At 43.7% G+C, this 19465-nt stretch overlaps 1 protein-coding gene across 1 annotated transcript; it reads left to right on the forward strand.

Moving 5' to 3' along the window:
* The first annotated feature begins 3640 nt into the window (after positions 1–3640).
* Positions 3641–17511, forward strand: GRXCR2 (glutaredoxin and cysteine rich domain containing 2). Its single transcript, XM_062189738.1, has 3 exons — positions 3641–3976; positions 10503–10727; positions 17329–17511. The coding sequence occupies exons 1-3, from the start codon at positions 3641–3643 to the stop codon at positions 17509–17511; spliced, it is 744 nt and encodes a 247-aa protein (XP_062045722.1).
* Positions 17512–19465: the final 1954 nt, after the last annotated feature.

The following is a 19465-nucleotide window of genomic DNA, read 5'->3' on the forward strand; positions in this document are numbered from 1 at the left end:
TGAAAGCCAGGTTACACAGAGAAAGGAGAGGCAGAGAGAGAGAGAGAGAGAGAGAGAGAGAGAGAGGGAGAGAGGTCTTCCATCTGTTGGTTCACTCCCCAATTGGCTGCAATGGCTGGAACTGTGCTGATCTGAAACCAGGAGCCAGGAGCTTCTTCCTGGTCTCCCACGTGGGTGCAGGGGCCCAAGGACTCGAGCCATCTTCTATTGCTTTCCCAGGCCGTAGCAGAGAGCTGTATTGGAAGTCGAGCAGCTGGGTCTCAAACTGGCACCCATAGGGGATGCTGGCACTTCAGGCCAGAGCGTTAACCTGCTGCCCACAGCATTGGCCCCTAGGCTGTCTTTGTTAATGCTGCTCATTTTTTCAGGCAATTGGAAATGTTTACCTAGAAGCTGTGGAAGGCATACATCTTCCTGATGGAGATAAGCTGCTGCTCACTTGGTGCCCTATCAGGGGCAGATAGGAGAAATGCTCTTCTAGTGAGGGACCCTAGGGCACACATAGAAAGTAGCGATGTTGTTCTATACACTGGAGTAAATGAATGAGTCTGCAGTGGTCCAGGGCACACCTGGCTGCCCTGAGGCTGCAGGGTTCAAGGAGTCAGCCCCCATTAACCATTCAGGACACATCCTGGCCAGCTCCGCATCCTGCAGAACTTACAGGAATGTGTCTTCTGATGTTAGGAAGAGCAAGGCTGCCCCCATCCCCTTTCTAAAATCTTGTTGCTCTGCTTATTTTCTCATGCACTGGTAACAAGGCTTTATAACTGAAACAGCCACTCTCCATAGTAAAAGTGTTTTCTTTTATAAAGATTTTTTTTTTATTTGAAAGGCAGAGTTATAGAGAGAGAGGAGGTGGAGGAGGAGAGAGAGAAAGAGAGAGCAAGATTGAGATTGTCCATGTGCTGCCTCACTCCTCAGTTAGCTGCAACGGCCAAGGCTGGGCCAGGCCAAAAGTAGCAGCCTGGAGCTTCTTCTGGATCTCTCATGAGGGTGCAGGGGTCCAAGAACTTGGGCCACCTTTTGCTGCTTTCCTTGGTGAATTAGCAGGGAACTGGATTGGAAGAGGAGCAGCCAGGTGTTGAACCAGCACCTGTATGGGATGCCGTCTTCACAGGTGGAAGCTTAACTTGCTGTGTTACAATGCCAGCCCCAAAGTTGTTTTTCTTAACAACATTCCTATCCTGCATCTTCACTAAATTCTAGTTCTAAAAGTTTCACTTTGATCTCTCCCATGTGGAGTCATTCATTTGACAGCTATTGCCTGTATTCTGTTAGGCACCAGGCACTTCGATAAGCACTGGAATGGGGAGATGGTAGACAGCTCTGATTCTGAAGTACTCATACAGCAGTGGCAAGGGGCAGTGAGAAGCCCTTGAGTGGTGGCAGATCTGCAGGTGCACGGCGTTCTCCCTGATGGAGAATCTCCCAGATGGAAGGGCCTCCCAGATGTGGTGACATGGAGGAATGACTTGAAGGAAGAGTGGGCATTTGGCATTTCACTAAGGAAATGGAGTACTGGGTAAGAGACAGAAACTCATAGTTCTGAGAAGTAGGTGAGCTTGTTGGTGCACCTGGAATGCCAATTCCAGGCAGCTGAAATGACGGAGGATGAGGCTGGAAAAGAAGGAAGAGGAGATGAGGTTTTGTGGAAATCTGTTGCGTGGAAGAGTCAGGACTTATTATGCACTGGACCACTGAGAAATACTCAGCAGGAGACTGACATCTGTAGCCTTGGTACATTTTTTGTTTGTTTGTTTTAATATTTATTTATTTATTTGAAAAGCAGAGTTAAAGAGAGAAAGGGAGAGTCAGAGAGAGAGAGAGAGAGAGAGAGAGAGAGAGATCTTCTATCTGCTGGTTCACTCCCCAAAGGGCCATAACAGCTGGAGGTGGGCTGGTCTGAAGCCAGAAGCCAGGAGCTCCTTCCAGGTCTCTCATGCAGGTGCAGGTGCCCAAGCACTTGGACCATCTTCTACTGCTTTCCCAGGTGCATTAGCAGAGAGCTGGATCAGAAGTGGAGCAGTGATGGCATCATCACAAATTTAGATGCCCCAACTGACCTCCCCCGCATGCCTATAGCCATTCCAGTGATTTCTATCTCCACTACCTCCTTTCATTCACCCCACAACCTCATCTCAAGATCAAACCATCATCACTTCTACTTTCAGAGTTGCAGCTGCCTCCCACTGACTTTCCTACTGATCCACAACTCCAGTCTGCACATTCACACGAGAGTGATGCCTCCAAGACACCAAGGCAGGGCCGGTGGTGGCGTAGCAGGTTAAGTCGGCCTACAGTACCAGCATCCACATGGGAGCCAGTTTGTGATATTCTGAATATCTGCCATCAGCAGAGACCAGGAGAAAGTTTTATCCCTACCATTCCAGCACTTGAAGCCTGGCCCACTCTTCTAGGCCCACCCCTAGGGCGGTTTCCTGCACAAGCCTTCTCCTCCGTCCTGGCTCCTTCCTGTAACAGCTGTCCTGGGATGCAGCAGTGCACAGCTGCTCCCTAGGCGTGAAGTTATCACTGCATATGTGTCAGGCCTGTTTCCTTAACTGCACTACAGCATTGTCCTCAGCCCCACGTCTCACAGTTTTCTGATCTTCCTAGCAGCTGCGGCACAGTGCTGGGCGTTCGCCAGACCCAGCAAGCACTGGGGACTAGTGCTGTGCTTGCGAATGGTCTCTGAAATATAAAATATACACAAAGTGCAGCTGCTCTGGTTAATGTAAGCATGGAAGGTCTAGAATCCAGGACTCTACACTTCTTACTGTTTTAAGCAATAGCCCCCAAGAAACTCCACTGTATCTAGGACCCCAAGAGGCACAATTTGAAAACTTTCAACTTGGTGGACTGATTGATCTGAGTTCAAATTCCTGTCCTGTCACTCATTCATATTGAATAGGGCAGAGATATGAGGGAATGGCCCCATGTTTCATTTCCCCTTCTATAAAACCTGGGAAAGCAGGGGCTCATAGTCAAAGACTCGGGGCCTGTCACCAATGTGAGAGACTCCAGGGGACTTCCAAGCTCCTGGCTGTGTCTTGCCCCAGCCCTGGCTGTCACAGCCATTTGAGCAGTGAATCAGCGGATGGAAGGTCTCTTTCTCACTTTGTCTTTGTTTCTCTGTCACTCTGTCTTTCAAATAAATAAAATAAATCTTAAAAAAAGAGAGCATACTTTCTTAATAGGGTTATTTGAGTAGGAAGTAAGAAAATGCAAGTACCACTCTGTGAGACATTAAATATTCACTAGATAGAAGTTACTGCTGCCAATAACATGGCACTGAGTATTTGATCCTTGTTGAATTCGCACTTTTCCGTCTAAGTAACCTTGCGCATCCTCAGGCTAGAAAGAGAAAGCCTTGGGGTCAGGTACGAGCGAGCTTGGAATTAGGAGGGGAACCAATCTCGTCTGTGATCCATGCACTCTGTAACCCCGCAGTCACCTGCCTTTGCATGAGGGTCCATCAATATTTAACACGTGGTGTCAGTTGCTGTAAACCGAGCATACCCCAGCAAGAACTTGAATTAATTATATGCAGGAGGAGAGAAAATAAAATGCCTTTTTCTCAGAGCCCCCTGTTTCACTGGCTGCCCGGAAGCCTGGAAACCACAGGGTGAACATTCTGCTGATGGGGGACCCTGAGGAGAAACTGAATCAGAAGAGCGACGACAAACCCAGGAAAGTGCGATTTAAAATCTCCTCCTCCTACAGTGGCCGAGTGTTGAAGCAGGTCTTTGAGGACGGGCAGGAATTAGAGTCGCCGAAGGAAGAATATCCTCATAGTTTTCTCCAGGAGTCCCTTGAACCCATGGATGGTGTTTATGGGTCTGGGGAACCTCCCAAGCCCCAAGTGTACTCCCCTAAGCTCACTGCTCAGAGGATCAGTGTGTTTAGAGAGGGCAGTGCCTACACTTTGGCGGGCAGCCAGCCACTGTTCAACAATTACAAGGCGAATGACCATAAGGTTGGTATTGTGTGCGGCATATAAGCTTTAAGGGTATGGTTCCTGCAGTGTGTTCACAGGGGCACCTAAGTGCTTCCGATTTGTATCTTGCTCACTCTTGCCTCCCAACTAGAGCTAAAGGTGCACTAAATGGGAAGATGTTATTAGAACAATATTTCTGGGGCAAAAATAGCATGCTTGTTGACTACCCATTGGAAAGTGCAATGAGCGTATATATGGTACTCAAATTCTGTCCAGGGTAATACATTGTAATTGGGTCTTTGGCTGGGTTTTTGTGGTATGGAAATTAAATAGAGGTGCAGTGGTTTGCAGGTTGCCAGACTGCTGTTTTAGAAAATTATGCAGCAGTGGGTCGTTTTGTTTTCTGAAAGAGCTGAGTGCTTGAAGGTGTTCATTTGATTCCAATTATTCAGCTTGTGGTTTATCTATGCCTTTTTTTTTTTACCCCACACTGATTGCTTTCCTAATATCTACTTTCTGAAATGTTTGTCTATTTGTTTTTCGCCTTTCCATTGCTTGGTAGCATGAGCTCTGCATAGCAGAAGTACCGAGAAGAGATATGAAAAGTAAATCAGCCAGGGGTTATGTTACATGGAGAAGAAGTTTAAGCTAATAGCTCCATGAAAGCACGTGTTTTATCTGTGAATTTCAACTATCTTCCCGAGTACCTTGAATAATCGAAAACCCAGACATGATTTTCTTTAAGGCTGGAAGAACCTGGAAAATATCACTGATTTCCAAAATTCATATGAGATGTGTATAAGCCCCCTGCCAGTGGGGCCATGAATGCCTTTTTAAAGAAGATTAAATACAGTTATATAATATATCCAGTTTATTAATAAATAGCATATGTTCTCATCTTTAAAGTGTGAAATTCGGATACTTCCTCTCTAATCATTTTTATTGTTAGTTTCCTAAGGTAATAGGTAATATAACTGTTGTAGACAAGTGTGTTGGCTTTGCTGGCATTGGTAAAAACATAATTATGGCATATCCATAATTATAAAATATAATACTAGGTTTCTTTTTGATATTAAAGGGGACTGCAATGAAAAACCGCTTATGTTTATGGAGTGGCCTTTGCATTACAAAATGCTGTAACATGCGGTCTCTGTCTCTACCTACCACATTGGCTCTTTACTGTGACCTCGAGAAGAAAGGCCAAGTATGGTCACTCCTACTTTGCAGTTGAGAAAAGCTGAGTGCAAAATTGTTGAGAGACCACCCAATTTTACAGGGTCATAGTCGGGGAGTCAGAACAAGACCTCATATCTTCTGATTCCCCATACTTTTTGCCTTATGGCATGTTTCTTTCTAGAAAACAAGATCATTACATACAAGCAATGATGATGGTAATAGTACCACTTACTGAGTGCTTCTTAGGTCTTAGTAGCTAAACGCTAGCTTGTAGTTGCAGTGTTTCTTGTTTTAAAAATTATTTATTTCCTTTTTATGTTAAAGACAGGGAGGCAGAGACAGAGATCTTCCACCTGCTGGCCCCTTCCCCACGTGCCTGCAAAATGTGGGGCTGGGCCAGGCCATAGCCTAGAGCCAAGAATTCAGTTTGGGTCTCCCAAATGGGTGACAGGTACCTAGGTACTTGAACCACCATCTGCTGCTTTGCAGGGTGTGCATTATCAGGAAACTGAATCAGAAATGGAGCAGCCGAGACTCAAGCTAGGCTCTCCAGTGTGGGATGCAGGCATCCAAAGCCTCAACATAACTGCTGCCCTAGATGTCTGCCCCAGTATTTCTTTATATCTTATTTGTGGGTTTAGAATCGACAAACCTATAGTTTATATAGACCTTGTACAAAACCACAGTGGATGGTTTTTGGACTGCTCTAAAGTCAGGTGCCAAATGTGGCACTTATGGAAGTGGGTGATTTGACATAGATTTTTTTTTTAAAAAGATAAGTGAAGTTTCATGACAACATGATGCAGTTCGTTAATGTACAGCACTCCAGAGATCTTACTGAGGTTAGGAGTCCCGCTTCATTCCAGCTTTCTTATTTTCTTTGTTGCCCATTCAAGTGCCATGTCCTAATCTGAGCCAGCCTGAGGGTGTGAGTGTGGCCAGAATGAACTCCTACAGCACCACTCAACAAAATATTTATGAAAAACAAAGAAATGGGAGCTGAGATGCCACCAGTTTTTGTAATTTTTTTTTTTTTATTTGACAGGTAGAGTTAGAGACAGTGAGAGAGAGAGAGAGAGAGAGACGAGAGAAAGGTCTTCCTTCCGTTGGTTCATTCCCCAAATGGCTGCCATGGCCGGCGCTGTGCTGATCCGAAGCCAGGAGCCAGGTGCTTCTTCCTGGTCTCCCATGCGAGTGCAGGGGCCCAAACACTTGGGCCATCCTCCACTGCCCTCCCAGGCCATAGCAGAGAGCTGGACTGGAAGAGTAGCAACCAGGACTAGAACCTGGCGCCCATATGGGATGCCGGCGCTGCAGGCGGAAGATTAACCAAGTGAGCCATGGCACCGGCCTCGCCACCAGTTTTCAATAGTGATTCCAATCATTAAAAAAAAAATCTAGTAAATCCTGGTAATGAGATCACATTGGGTTAAAAGCAATGATTCAAAGAAAAGACTCTGAACTTGAACAGATTTTTTGTACACTTGTGTTCATGATAGCATCATTCACAGTTGCCTAAAAGCAGTCACAATCCAGATGTTCATTGACTGATGAATGGGCAAACAAAATGTGATATGGACTTAGAATGGAATATTATTCAGACTTGGAAGAAAGGACATTTTGACACATACTACAACATGGAATAATCTTGAAGACATAATGTAAAGTGAAACCAGCCAGTCACAAAAATACAAATACTGTATGACTCCACTTAGACAACGTACCTAGAATAGTCAAATTTTGTCAGATACAGGCAGAAAGTACAAAACTTGTTGCTGAGGCTGGCAGCAGGAGAAAAGGAAGAGTTATTGTTAAATAAATTCAGTTTCTGTTAGGAAAGTAAAAGATCTGGAGATAGGTGGGGATGATGGTTGCACAACACTATGAATGCACTTAAGGCTACTAAACTCTTTATACTTAGAAATGGTTATAGTGATAAATTTTACAGCATGTCTATTTTTCCACAATAATCATAATTATTCAAAAGAAAATAGTATGGTGTGCATATTTTCTCACAGTAACAATGATAATAGTAATAATTTATGAGAAAAGTAAGGGCTTAACTGTCAGTCAAACCTGGCTTGATGTCCAGTTCTACCTACTTGCTGTGTGAACTCTGACAAGTGACTTAATCTTGTATAGCTTAAACAACATCATCTATGATGTGAGGGTATTAAAATTTTCTGCATAAGAGGGTTCTTGTGGCAAGTGCAAAAGATAACAATAAGAAGCACTTATCATGGTGCCTGGCATGTTGCATGTGCTCAGCAATCTTCCTCAGTATTACAATAATGAGCAGGTTCTTACACAGAAATACTGAGTCTTTTTTATTTCATATAATGGGTAGAGAAAATAGTTATAAATAGTTAAAACATTTTGAGGAATTAAAACCAACTGACGTTGATAAGGTTTACTAAAAAAATGGAAGGTACGCGATGTTTGCTGAATATCCACTTTACACATATTATGTAATTTCATCACCACAGTGTTTTTAGGAAAAAAGTTTTACAAATTGGAAAAACAGAAGTACATAAGGGTTAAATAACTTTCATATCCACATAGTTGTCAAATAGTGTTTGAATAAAATTTCAATTCGCATGTGGCTCTCCCCAGAGCCCATTAAATTTTTAGTATCCAACAAGGCATTCCTGCATTTAAACACAGAGCAGTGGGAAGCTTTAAGAGCGCTTGAGTAGCGATCTCTGGGCATATTGCCACGGACACTAGGACATTTGCAGATGTTCAATCACACAGGTTGCCATTCGGGGCATTATGGAAGGAAATGAAACGATCCTGGCTCCATCCTGGTCCTCTATAATGCAAGAGTACATGTTCCTCCCTGGGAAATTGGATGTAACCAGATAATGTGAACTTTAGTTACACCCAGAGGGTTTCCTTCGATGCAAGGAAGAATTTGGTTGTCATGTTGACTGAAACTTAAGCACACCTTCAAGATGATTTGGGACCTTCCATCTTGGAAGAACATTCTAAAATAGGTTTGCCGTCCTTGGTGTCTCAAACATTGTCTAGGATAGATGCAGTTGACTTAGGTGATCTCAGATTCTCTTAGCATATTGAAACTTTTGCTTTCAAAAAGCAAAGCAAAACAACACAGCTGCAGATGTGAAAAAGCTTCCTAGTAACTGAGCCCCTTTGGCTATTACTGGAAGTAGAAATGGAACCTTCCAAAGGTACCACTATCCTTATCTTCCAGCGTTCAGAAACTGATAGTCCAGAGTGTGAAATAGGAATCCAGTGTGCATGAAACAATAGGAAATGGAAGCTGCTACATGATCCCCTAAAGAGAGGGAGAGAAAACAGGGCCAGATAGGAAGCTCGTGGCTTAATAAATAATTATTGAAAACTTTATGAGTGTGGTTTTTAAAAAGATTTATTTATTTGAAAGAGTTACACAGAGGGAGAAACACACACACACACAGAGAGAGAGAGAGAGAGAGAGCGAGCGAGCGCTTTCATCTGCTAGTTCACTCCCTAGGGGGCTGTACTGGCTGTGCTTGGGAAAGGCTGAAGCCAGGAGACAGGAACTTCATTTGAGTCTCCCACATGGGGACAGGGGTCCAGGCACTTGGGCCATCTTCCACTGCTTTCCCAGGGTTGATACCAGGGAGCTGGATTGGAAGTGGAGCAGCTGGTACAAGTACTAGTGACTACTTGGCATGCCAGGACGGCAGACAGCAGCTTAACCCAGAATGCCACAGCACTGTCCCCTTATGAGTGTTTTAATAAGGAACCTGAATAGTGAAGTCTTGCTGAAGCCAGATTTTCTCTGAATATGTGGGAGCTTTAAATATGAAAATGCTTAACTATAACATTTAAATATTTTTTATTTGAATAGTTCTATAAATGGCAAAATATTTCACGCTGAGACGTGTATAATACGCCTGGCCATGCATTATTGAACAGTTTTTAATAATAATAGCAATAGCAATAATGCCTGCCACTTGTATATTATCTCCCACTCTTGCAAACCATGTTTTATGTATTTTTCAGAGCACCTCCGACCCCTAGAAGGTGATACAATTAACCCAGGGATAAGCGTGTAAATATTTAGTCCCAGGGACATTGACAAACCAGCAAGGAAGTCAGAAGAGTTGAGGCAAGGTCCTGAGAGTTGGGTCCTGCCCATTAACTCTTATATTACTGGGTTCGGGGATGTTAGAGATTCTCCGAAGGAAGCTTGGGATAATAGGAGGTGACTTAGGAGTCTCAGGACAACACCTGTTTACAAGTTAGCATGGAGGTATTTCTACATTTTGATAACTGCTCTGTCTGGGTGGTGCCCACTCGCTGGATGTCAGCCTGTTTGCAGATGCACAACTGAAGTTCTCAGAGATCCGTGCTCCATGATACTCCAGTGTCTCCCTCTAAGTGAACAGCAGAATTGAAGTCCAATGTGGTTTCTCTCCAAGCTGTCCTAACTCTGGATAAAAAGATGTATTCTTGGTGAAGTCATTCCTAAACCTTTACTCCCTAGGAGTCTCTACTCTATTGTGGTATTGTTCCACTTTATTTCTGGGCAAATGATTAAGTAACACATCATTGAAACTATACAAGGGACATAAAGCTATTAATGTGTTAGAAGTGTACTTATTGACATAAATAGGTTTTCATATTATATGCATAGTGGAAAGCGTGTGGTATAACAGAGTTGTATACTGGGTTTTTTTTTTTTTTTTCTTTTTTTTTTTACAGGTTTTGGGGGAATGCTTGTCAATAGCTCAGTGCAGGTGTCAAGACTGTGGGACTTTTCGGGCAGACTTGGGTTCAAGTCCTAGCCACAGTCTCTGAGTCTCTGAGCAATTCTGTCATGTTGGGGAGGCCCTTAACCCCAGTGAGACACAGCTTCCTCATCTATAAGTGTGGCAATCATAGTGATGTTCAGGGGGAGTAGTGAGGTCATGTTGATAAAGTGCTTAGCATAATGCCCAGCACTCAAATAGTGCTCAGTAGATGGTATCCACTCGTGTTACTATTTATGCTTAGAAAGATTTGGGGAGACATCTATGTAAAACAAAATGTCTTCTTTTGCATTTGTTAAGTATACACTGTGCCCAGTTCTCCACAGTGGTATGCAGTTGGAACAGAAAGTCTAGATCTTTCCTCCGGAGATTTGCACATTTTTTACATTTTTAAAATTGAGCTTTGATTGTTACTATCAACAGCAGGAAGGAATCTGGGTTTCATGGCTTCAGAGAAATGAGAAAAACCATAGAAAGAATTGCTGAATTGTAGCTGTGGTGTTTGATGAGATCATTAACTGTTGGGTGATAGAAATTCTTTCTCTCCTATTTTCTGGGTATTAGACAGGTTCTATAGCCCTATTTTTGGTGTTTGGTGGCAATGGAATGTTCACTCTTCATTTTTCTAGCCCCCACCTATTATTGATTTTGGAAAGATAATCATCTACACGAATAACTTGAAAATCATCCGAACCCCGATGGACAAGAGAGACTTCATGAGGAAGATTCTCCAGAAAGAGGAGGAAGCTGAAGAGGAGTCTCTGATGGGAAAAGAAGAAAGCTATGGAGACAGGGACCAGAACCATGGGCCTCTGCCAGAGATGGAAAGCACATTCCACAGCCAGTATGCGCAGGTATGTCAGAACAGGCAGGGTATCACTGGGCTTTGACAGACAGCCTGGGGTCCAGGTGCCAAAGATTTCTTATCGTCTCACTTCTCTCATCTCCCAAATGTACCCAACTCTCCGCAGCTTCTCTGGAGTCCACTTTCTTCTCTCTCTCTTCCTAGGGACCCAGGCCACCTGACACCAGGAAAGGCTCTGAAGGCTCTGTTCACAACCACTCGCGTCCTTCTAGAACCTGAAGATAATGTTTTCAAGATTTACTTTGTTATTTACTTTAATACCAGAGTAATATAGAGAGGGAGGAACAGATAAAGAGATCTTCCATTCTCTGATTCACTCCCCATATGGCTGCATTGGTCAAGGCTGGAGAAGGCAGAAGCCATGATTCTGTAACTCCTTCCGGGTCTGCCACATGAATTGGGCCACGTGAATTGGGCCATGTGAATTGGCACCACATGAATCTGCTGCCTTCTCCAGTGCATTAGCAGCAAGCTGGATTGGAGCAGCCAGGACTATAACCTGTGCTCTGATATGAGATGTGGGCAACATTGCAGGCAGTGGCTTAACATACTGAGCCACAACACAGGCCCCTTGAAGATATTTCTGAAATGAAAATCTTATCAGGTCACCTCCTCAGTCAACATCACATCCCTCAAAGCTTTTGATGGCCTCTCATTTCTTGGGATGACGCAAACTCCATACTTATTCCCGAAAGCTCTTTGAAACATGGACACTGCTGGTGTCTCCAGCGTCATGTCTTCGTATCTCTCTCCATCTCAGCCTCACTGCCCACCTATCCATTCCCTGTGTGTTCTTTGCTTTTTCCTACCAGAAGCAACCCCCTCTGTTTGGAAAGTTCTCCAGATTCCCCAGGCCTTCCCCAGGAAGGAGACCCATCCTCAGAGGAATCTGCACTTCTAGGAGAATAAAATATTCTAGAATGGGCCCATCAGGGTACCTCACATCCCTCTTCACAGTTGCAGTCTTTTTCCTAAGGATTATTTGGTTAATGTTTCCTCTTTCTTAGTAGGATTCAGTCTCCATAAGAGCAGGGGGCCATGTTTATGTTGGGTGCAACCTTGAGCTGCAATGTTTAAAGTAGAACCTGGCATATAACAGGTGCTTAACAAATATTAGTTAAATGTTTCTACAGAGAAGGTTGGTGAATCTGAAACCAAAGTTGCACCTGGTAAGAGGCATTCATTCTGCCATTGCCATCTCTTGTCTTCTACACAGCACTGTTAAGAACCCAGCATGGCAACAAGCAGATGATTGGGCATTGTGATCCAAACGAAGCATGACCTTCCCACTTAAAAGTCTTTAAAAGTTGTATTATTTCCCATATTGTAACTTGCAGAAGCATATGTTTTCACAAGAATGGCAGAAATGGTAAAATTCAGGTCACCCTGCGGTCTGAATGGAAAAGCAGCAGCAGGACTGATAGGACAATTATCTTCAAATTCAGTTTGGAGAGATCTGCGTTGTTTAGCTGTAATGCTGCGGGCTAGGACAGAGGTGTGCAGCAGAAGGCTGCTGTGAAAGGCTATGCTTCCCCTGCCTGTCCTTTAAACTCTCTTTTAAATTGCTATTTATTTGCCTAGCCCTTCATGCAGTAATGCCCAGACCAGTTTTATTCTAAAAGAGAGGGTCAAGGAACATCAAAGAGCTCCTTCTGACCCACAGGCTCTTTGTTCAGTTTTATAGAAGAGGGAAGCGGTGTGAACCTGATGAAAGAGCAGGGCAAGGCTGAAAGCCAGGCCACACTTGAACCTCTGTATTAACCACAAAAGAAACAGAGGAGAATAATTGAGTTGAGCCACAATAAAATGTGCAATCGGGAAAATCTGCTTTTGTGCTTAGTGAATTTGAAGCCGTAAATCATCTGAGCACCTATATGGTTTATGTGATCTCACCTTTGAGATAATAATAATAGTAATAACAATAATGATGATGATGATAATAATAGTTGTCGTTCATTGAAGGCTCATGATAGCCATGCACTACGCCCAGTGTGTTTCATGAATTGGTCTGTCTAATTCTCATAAGGACCCTGTGAAGTGGGGATTATTAACTATTTCGTTCTGTAGCTGGTACAACTGAGGCTCAGAGAAGCTAAGTAACTTCCCAGAGATCACATGATCCAGTAGTCAAATCCAAGTTCACCTGTCTACCAATTTTATGATCAGACCCACCCAACAGTTTCTACACTGGTGCTGGTTACCATCAGGGTTACACAGCCCTTTGAGTCTGCAGTGAAAGCTATGGCCCTGGCTCTCCTTGGTCATGGAGCTAGTGAGAGGTGGATTGGGTATGTCTATTGCATTCTACAACCTAAGCTTTGCTGTGCACCTATGTCCTGAACCCTCTGAGAAGTTTTTCTGAGAAGAACTTTAAAAATAGTGAGAAAGAAAGGAAGACTGTTAAATGCCTTGTATAAAGTAGGTCTCATTAAAGTTTTGTTGAATTCACAGAATGATTAAGAACAGCATGTTGAGGGTAGGTGGTTGGAGAAAGAGAGGTAACCAGGATAAAAATGGGAAATCCAATGAAACTCCTCATCACATGCTTAGAAAATTATAACATGTGATATAATTTGAAGATTTTTCTTACTCTCTTTGGTGAGATTGTCAGAACATTTCATCAATCTTTCAATTTTTGTCCTGGCACTACGTACAAGAGAATTTTTAGATAACATCTGTGGTATTGTGGTAGGATTTTAATGTATTCTCCTTGGCAACGTTGACTCATACTTATATCATTAAAATCTCATTGGGATCAGGAACAAGACATTAGAAATACTGGATTTTGCAGACAATTGGATTGTGGCATTTTTTTAAAAAGATTTATTTTATTTATTTAAAAGGCAGAGTTACAGAGAGTGAGAAGGAACGACAGAAAGAGAGGGAGAATTTCCATCAACTGGTTCACTCCCCACATGGCCACAACAGCCAAGGCTAACCCAGGCTGAAGCCAGGAGCCTGGAACCCCATTCAGGTCACCCACGTTGATTGGCAAGGTTCCAAACACTTGGGGCATCTTCCGCTGCTTTCCCAGGTGCACAAACAGAGAGCTGGAACTGGTACTCATGTGGGCTGCTGGCACTGCAGGCAGCAGCTTAACCTGCTGTGCCACAACGGTGGCCCTGTTAATTTGTTTTAAAAATATCTTGGCAAATAAATTGATTTTGAATACTTTAAGGAAAGAAAATAAATTTTCCAAAATACATTAAAACACAGCAATGATCTATAAAATATATTTTTTTTTGACAGGCAGAGTGGATAGTGAGAGAGAGAGACAGAGAGAAAGGTCTTCCTTTTTGCCGCTGGTTCACCCTCCAATGGCCGCTGAGGCTGGCGCATCTCGCTAATCCGAAGGCAGGAGCCAGGTACTTTTCCTGGTCTCCCATGTGGGTGCAGGGCCCAAGGACTTGGGCCATCCTCCACTGCCTTCCCGGGCCATAGCAGAGAGCTGTCCTGGAAGAGGGGCAACTGGGATAGAATCCGGCGCCCCAACCGGGACTAGAACCTGGTGTGCCGGCGCCGCAAGGCGGAGGATTAGCCTGTTAAGCCATGGCGCCGGCCTGATCTATAAAATATTAACAACAGAGTGCATGGACATAATTCGAGTTTTTGTCAGTTGGGTAATCAGTTCTATTCCCTAAATCTAGAATAAATAAAATTTAATAGCAGTTTGCAGGATGATGAAGCAATTCTGAAAACTGATGCTTCCTTTTCCATGATTACTTTTATTATAAAGAAAACCTGTTGGCTGGGTGGAGTTAACCAGTGGGCTCCATTTGTCTGGTTAGTCCTTAGAACTTAAGAATGGGAAGGATGGTCTAGACATTGCTGTTTTGTTTGTTGATTCATTTGGACAATATGTGAACAAATATTGTGCTGGATACCATGCTAGCTGTCCAGTAAGTGATGGTGAAAAGTACTAGCCCAGAGAGCTGCCTGTCTAGACAGCTGAAACTTCCAGCAGAGTGTAACACCCACCATGGCATGAACAGTACAGATGGCCATGGGGAGGGCCCTTGGTCCTTAAGCGTAGGCAAGCAAGGCTTCTTAAGGAAGCATTACTCAGCTGATATCTGAGAACAAGTGGGAGTTGGCTCTTGTGGGCATAGGGAAAGGTCCTTGGAGATCAAGTGTAGCCACGTCCAAAGACAAGAGACTAGTGGATGAAGTGTCAAAAAATTTAAATTGACTAATGAGACTGTATTTTATTCTGAGGATTTTCCTGATGTGACTGTGGGCTGGAGAAAACAGGATGGATTTGAGAAGGAGTTCAGAAGGTGAAACAGACCAGGCTTGTTACCTGATTCACCTGATATTGATCTTCTTTATTTCCTGGAAGATTCACAGTGTACAGAGAACAAAAGGATTGTCAGTTTCCTTAAGATGTCATCCAGGGGTGGAGAACCTTTTTTCTGCCAGTGGCCGCTTAGACATTTATAACATCATTTGTAGGCCATGCAAAATTATCAAATTAAAAATTAGCCTGCTATAGATTTATTGGATTTTGAGTCCTGCCTGTGACTGCCTTGGCCGGACCAGAGGAGATGATTACGTGGGCCATACATGGCCTGCGGGCAGGAGGTTCCCCACCACTGTCTTAGGGGAAGAGCAAGACAGTAACCAGGGGCACTTTCTGCGGAGTGAGTCAGGGACCAGCATCTTGTTGGAAAGGCTTAGAAGTTACTCATTCTTGTGGAGAACCTCTGTTATGCCAGGTAGTATTGCGTTTACCTATATGAGGACACTCCTAAGAGTTTATGTGAAAAGGAACTAAGAAATAAGTTTGTTTTAGTGGAATTTAAAAAAAAGATTTATTTATGTATTTGAAAGACACAGTTACAGCAAGAGAGAGAGAGAGAGAGAGAGAGAGAGAGAGATCTTCCATCCATTGGTTTATTCCCCAAATGGCTGTAACCACTGGAGCTAAGCAAGGCCAAAGCCAGGAGCAAGCAGCCAGGAGCTTCTTCTGGATCTCCCACATGGGTGGCAGGGGCCCAGGGACTTGAGCTATCTTCTGCTGCTTACCCAGGCACATTAGCAGGCAGCTGGATGGAAAGTGGAGCAGCCAGGACTTTAACAGGCACCCATTTGGAATGCTGGCTCTGTAGGTGGCAGCTTAACCTGTCGTGCCACACATCTGGCACCGGGAAAAAATTTTTGAAATCCATATGCACAAGATGTCTGCAGAAAGTTCATGAAAAATGCCTACTATGAAAAAACTGTGTATGGATTTCAAAGTATTTTGTGAATCTTATCCACATAAACTTATCTTTTCCTTCCATTTTTCCACGAACTTTTTAAGGCATCCTCATATCCCCTCATCTGATATTCCAGCTACTCATAGGGGTAAACATGACTATTTCCATTTCACAGGTAAGGAAACAGATGGGGAGAGGGTGAAGTAGTTGTTCCAGTTGCACAGTGGATGTCAGACACAACCTCAGCATTAGTCTGCCAGTTCCAGAGCACAGAGCTCTAATTCACTGAGCCTTACTCAGTTCTGTAACAGAATAAACGGCTGCAGCTCTGGAGTATGTAACTGGTTCATTTATTCATTTCTCCGCTCAGTTGCTCAGTCACACCAAACAGCGTTTCCTGGGCACTTACTGTTGGACACCTACAATGAGGCGTGGTGAATGTCCTCGTTAGGAGCATGAATGCTGGTCCTCAAATCCCTGGGATCCAGCCCTGCCTCTGTGTGGGCCTTTGACCCAGCAATTAGTGAGTTTAACAGTGGGGATGCCCACATCCCATACTGGAGTTGCCTGGGTCTGAGTCCCAGCTCTTCTGCTCCCGTTTCCAGCTTCCTGAGAGTGCACCTGGGAGGCAGCGGGTGATGGCTTAGGTGGCTGAGTTCCTTCCACCCACGTGGGAGACCTGGATGGAGTTCCTGATGGATGGAGTTCCTGATGGGTGGAGTTCCTGATGGATGGAGTTCCTGATTTCTGGCTTCTGTCTGGCTCAGCCCCTGCTGTTCTGAGGATCTGGAAAGTGAACCAGAAGATGGGAGATCTCTGTCTCTGTCTCTCTGCCCAAATAAAATAAGTAAATAAATAAATGAAAAATAATAAAAACAAACTGTGTCTTCCAAATTGTGTGTGAGACTGTTGGCAAATAACTTCTCAGTATCTCATTTTCTCATCTGTAGGACAACATGGTAATATTATACTATCTCATTTGGATGTTGTGAGGATTAGATGGATTGATTTATACAAAGCTCTTAGAACAATGCCTGGCACCTCCCATGCATGTAATAAGGGTTCTCTGTTAGTATTTGGCAAGGAGGACGATAAGGTCCTTGCCCTCTGGGCCTTACAAGAATAACATGTTGAGCGTGATAAGGGCCAAGAGAAATGAAGAACCTTGGAATGCAGGATGTGGTGGCAGGGGATGTCCAGCAGGGAAACTATCTCTGATAAAATTGCTATAATTATTCTGTGTCGCAGCCAGTTCCTTCAGTGGTGTTTGTGTGGGAAACACGTTCTAATTCTGTCCAAGCTTTTGCCAAAGCCCAGTGCTATTTTGACCTGCATGTGTGAACAATGGACTTGGATTGATGCTCCAACTAAACCCTGACCTGTCTCTTGCAGGAAGGGGAGCTGCCCGAGGACAACTGTTTTCACTGCCGAGGGTCGGGCAGTGCCACCTGCTCTCTGTGCCACGGCAGCAAGTTCTCGATGCTGGCCAACAGATTCAAGGAGTCCTATCGGGCCCTCAGGTGCCCTGCCTGCAACGAGAATGGCCTACAGCCTTGCCAGATTTGCAATCAATAGCCTGTGGCTTTTGCATGTCTGCTTTTCCCAAACCCTCCCTAAAGCTATTCTAATAAACTGCTCCCTCCTCCTTCTCCTGCCTGTTTCAGCAAGGAAGCCCCAGTGACTGCAGTCACCTCCACCACTGGCAAAACTCAATTATTCTGTGACATTTAGTGAAGCTGGTAACATCTCCATGTGGGTCTAGGTAGCAGGGGCATTTTCAAATTAGAGTCTGCTTTGAAACCAGTTTTAAAATTATCCTTCCAGAAACATGTGCATGCATCTCACTTGACTTAGCTCCATTTTCTCCTTGCACCAGTGAACAAATAAATGTACACTTCAGGCAGCAGGTTAAAATCATTTTCTGGTTAGGAGTTATTTTGCAAAATTATGCTGTGAGAAAGGAATAAAAAATGCAGGTTTTTGATGAGCTGGATTCCCATTGCTTATTATGCATCTTGAATTGTTATTGATCAAATTGAATTTCTAATTGAGCAGAAGAGGAAAGGCATAGGCAGACTACTGTGAGCAAAGCAGGATGTTCATTCTGGAGAGAAGGAAGCCAAGGACGCCTTTCCTTTCAAAGTCTCCAGTCTCCTGTGTGATGTGCTTGGGTAATATTCACACAGGCAGTGAGCACTACTACTTCTTAGGTCGAGATGAGATAAGACACTTTTGTGCGCCTTTAACTACTGAAGTTATAAGCCGACTCAAAGCTATTTATGATAAATTTGGTGCTCAAGTATGCGTGTATGATAAGGACTTCTTTTAGCCTCTGAATTATTACCAAGTAAAGAAATCTATTTTATGTCTAAGGGTTAGCCATGATCTTTTCAAAAAGGACTGTGGATATTTTATAGGTATCTACTGGAAACCTCTAAAAGAATAGTGAACCATGGTGGATTTTTAGCGATTATGTTTTACTACCCATGAATACACATGTAGATGATTGTTTCATTTGAAAGTTGGTTATAAAATTTAAAAAGGGGACAGGTGTTGTACAGTAGGTTAGCCACTGCTTGAGATGCCCCCATCCCCTGTCAAAGTGCTTGGCATCCAGTCGCACTTCTGTTTCTGATCCAGCTTCCTTTAATGTGCCTGGGGAAAGAGCAGATGATGGCCCAAGTACTTGGATTCTTGTCACCCACGTGGGAGACCTCAATGGATTCCTGGAATCTAGCATGGGCACAGCTGAATCCAGGCTATTGTGGGCATTTGGGGAGCAAACCAGCAAATGGAAGGTCTCTCTCTCTCTCTCTCTGCCTTTTGAATCAATCAATCATTTAAAAAATTTAAAAAGTACCTTTATTCATGAGTTTTTGTAGCTGTAACTTCCAATTCCCATACCCTTGGAAAGTAACCCTGTTAAAATCTGCTATCTACCGAGACTCATTGCTTTTCTATAATAATGATTTGGATTCCATAACAATAATTTTTCAAGGTTTGTTTGTTATTCTCTACTATCCAGCTGTTAAAATATTCCAACAATGGAATTGTTTTCAAGCAATATAAACAGTTCTAATAAAAATGATCAAAATACTTTTTGAAATTGCCTGGCCCTCTCATCAAGGACTTACTATCTCCACCAGCTTCCTTGGCTCTGCACCTAATTACCTCCTCCCTCTGTCTAGGTTTTCTCGGTTATTGATTGCTCTGCCTTTCCAGGATCCCAGAGGAAGGATTGACGTCAAGAGAACTTTTAAGCGCATTCTGCTCTTTGATAGGAGCGTTTAACCACAAATACTGTGTGAGCGCCTCCTGCAGGGCAATACTGGCAGATGAGTGAGTAAGTGGACAAGTAGGGAGAATGAAGTCATAGGTGAAGGCGTGTATGTGGGGTGTGTGCGTGTGTGTGTGTGTGTGTCAGGCGACGGGGATGCCTTTCCTTGGGAGCCATGATTAAGAATTTGGGCTTTGCTGTCAGTTAGGACCTGCTGTGGATGGGGCCTCTTTTCTGTCAACTGCACACACT

Source organism: Lepus europaeus, chromosome 4, assembly GCF_033115175.1.
Source record: "Lepus europaeus isolate LE1 chromosome 4, mLepTim1.pri, whole genome shotgun sequence".
Taxonomy (NCBI): Eukaryota; Metazoa; Chordata; class Mammalia; order Lagomorpha; family Leporidae; genus Lepus; species Lepus europaeus.

Excerpts from the sequence above, each read along its gene's own strand:
- GRXCR2 (XM_062189738.1), top strand. The coding sequence starts at position 3,641 with ATGGGGGACCCTGAGGAGAAACTGAATCAGAAGAGCGACGACAAACCC. Across the intron at positions 3,977-10,502 it reads ACAAGGCGAATGACCATAAG|CCCCCACCTATTATTGATTT; the intron begins GTTGGTATTGTG and ends TCATTTTTCTAG. Across the intron at positions 10,728-17,328 it reads TCCACAGCCAGTATGCGCAG|GAAGGGGAGCTGCCCGAGGA; the intron begins GTATGTCAGAAC and ends TGTCTCTTGCAG.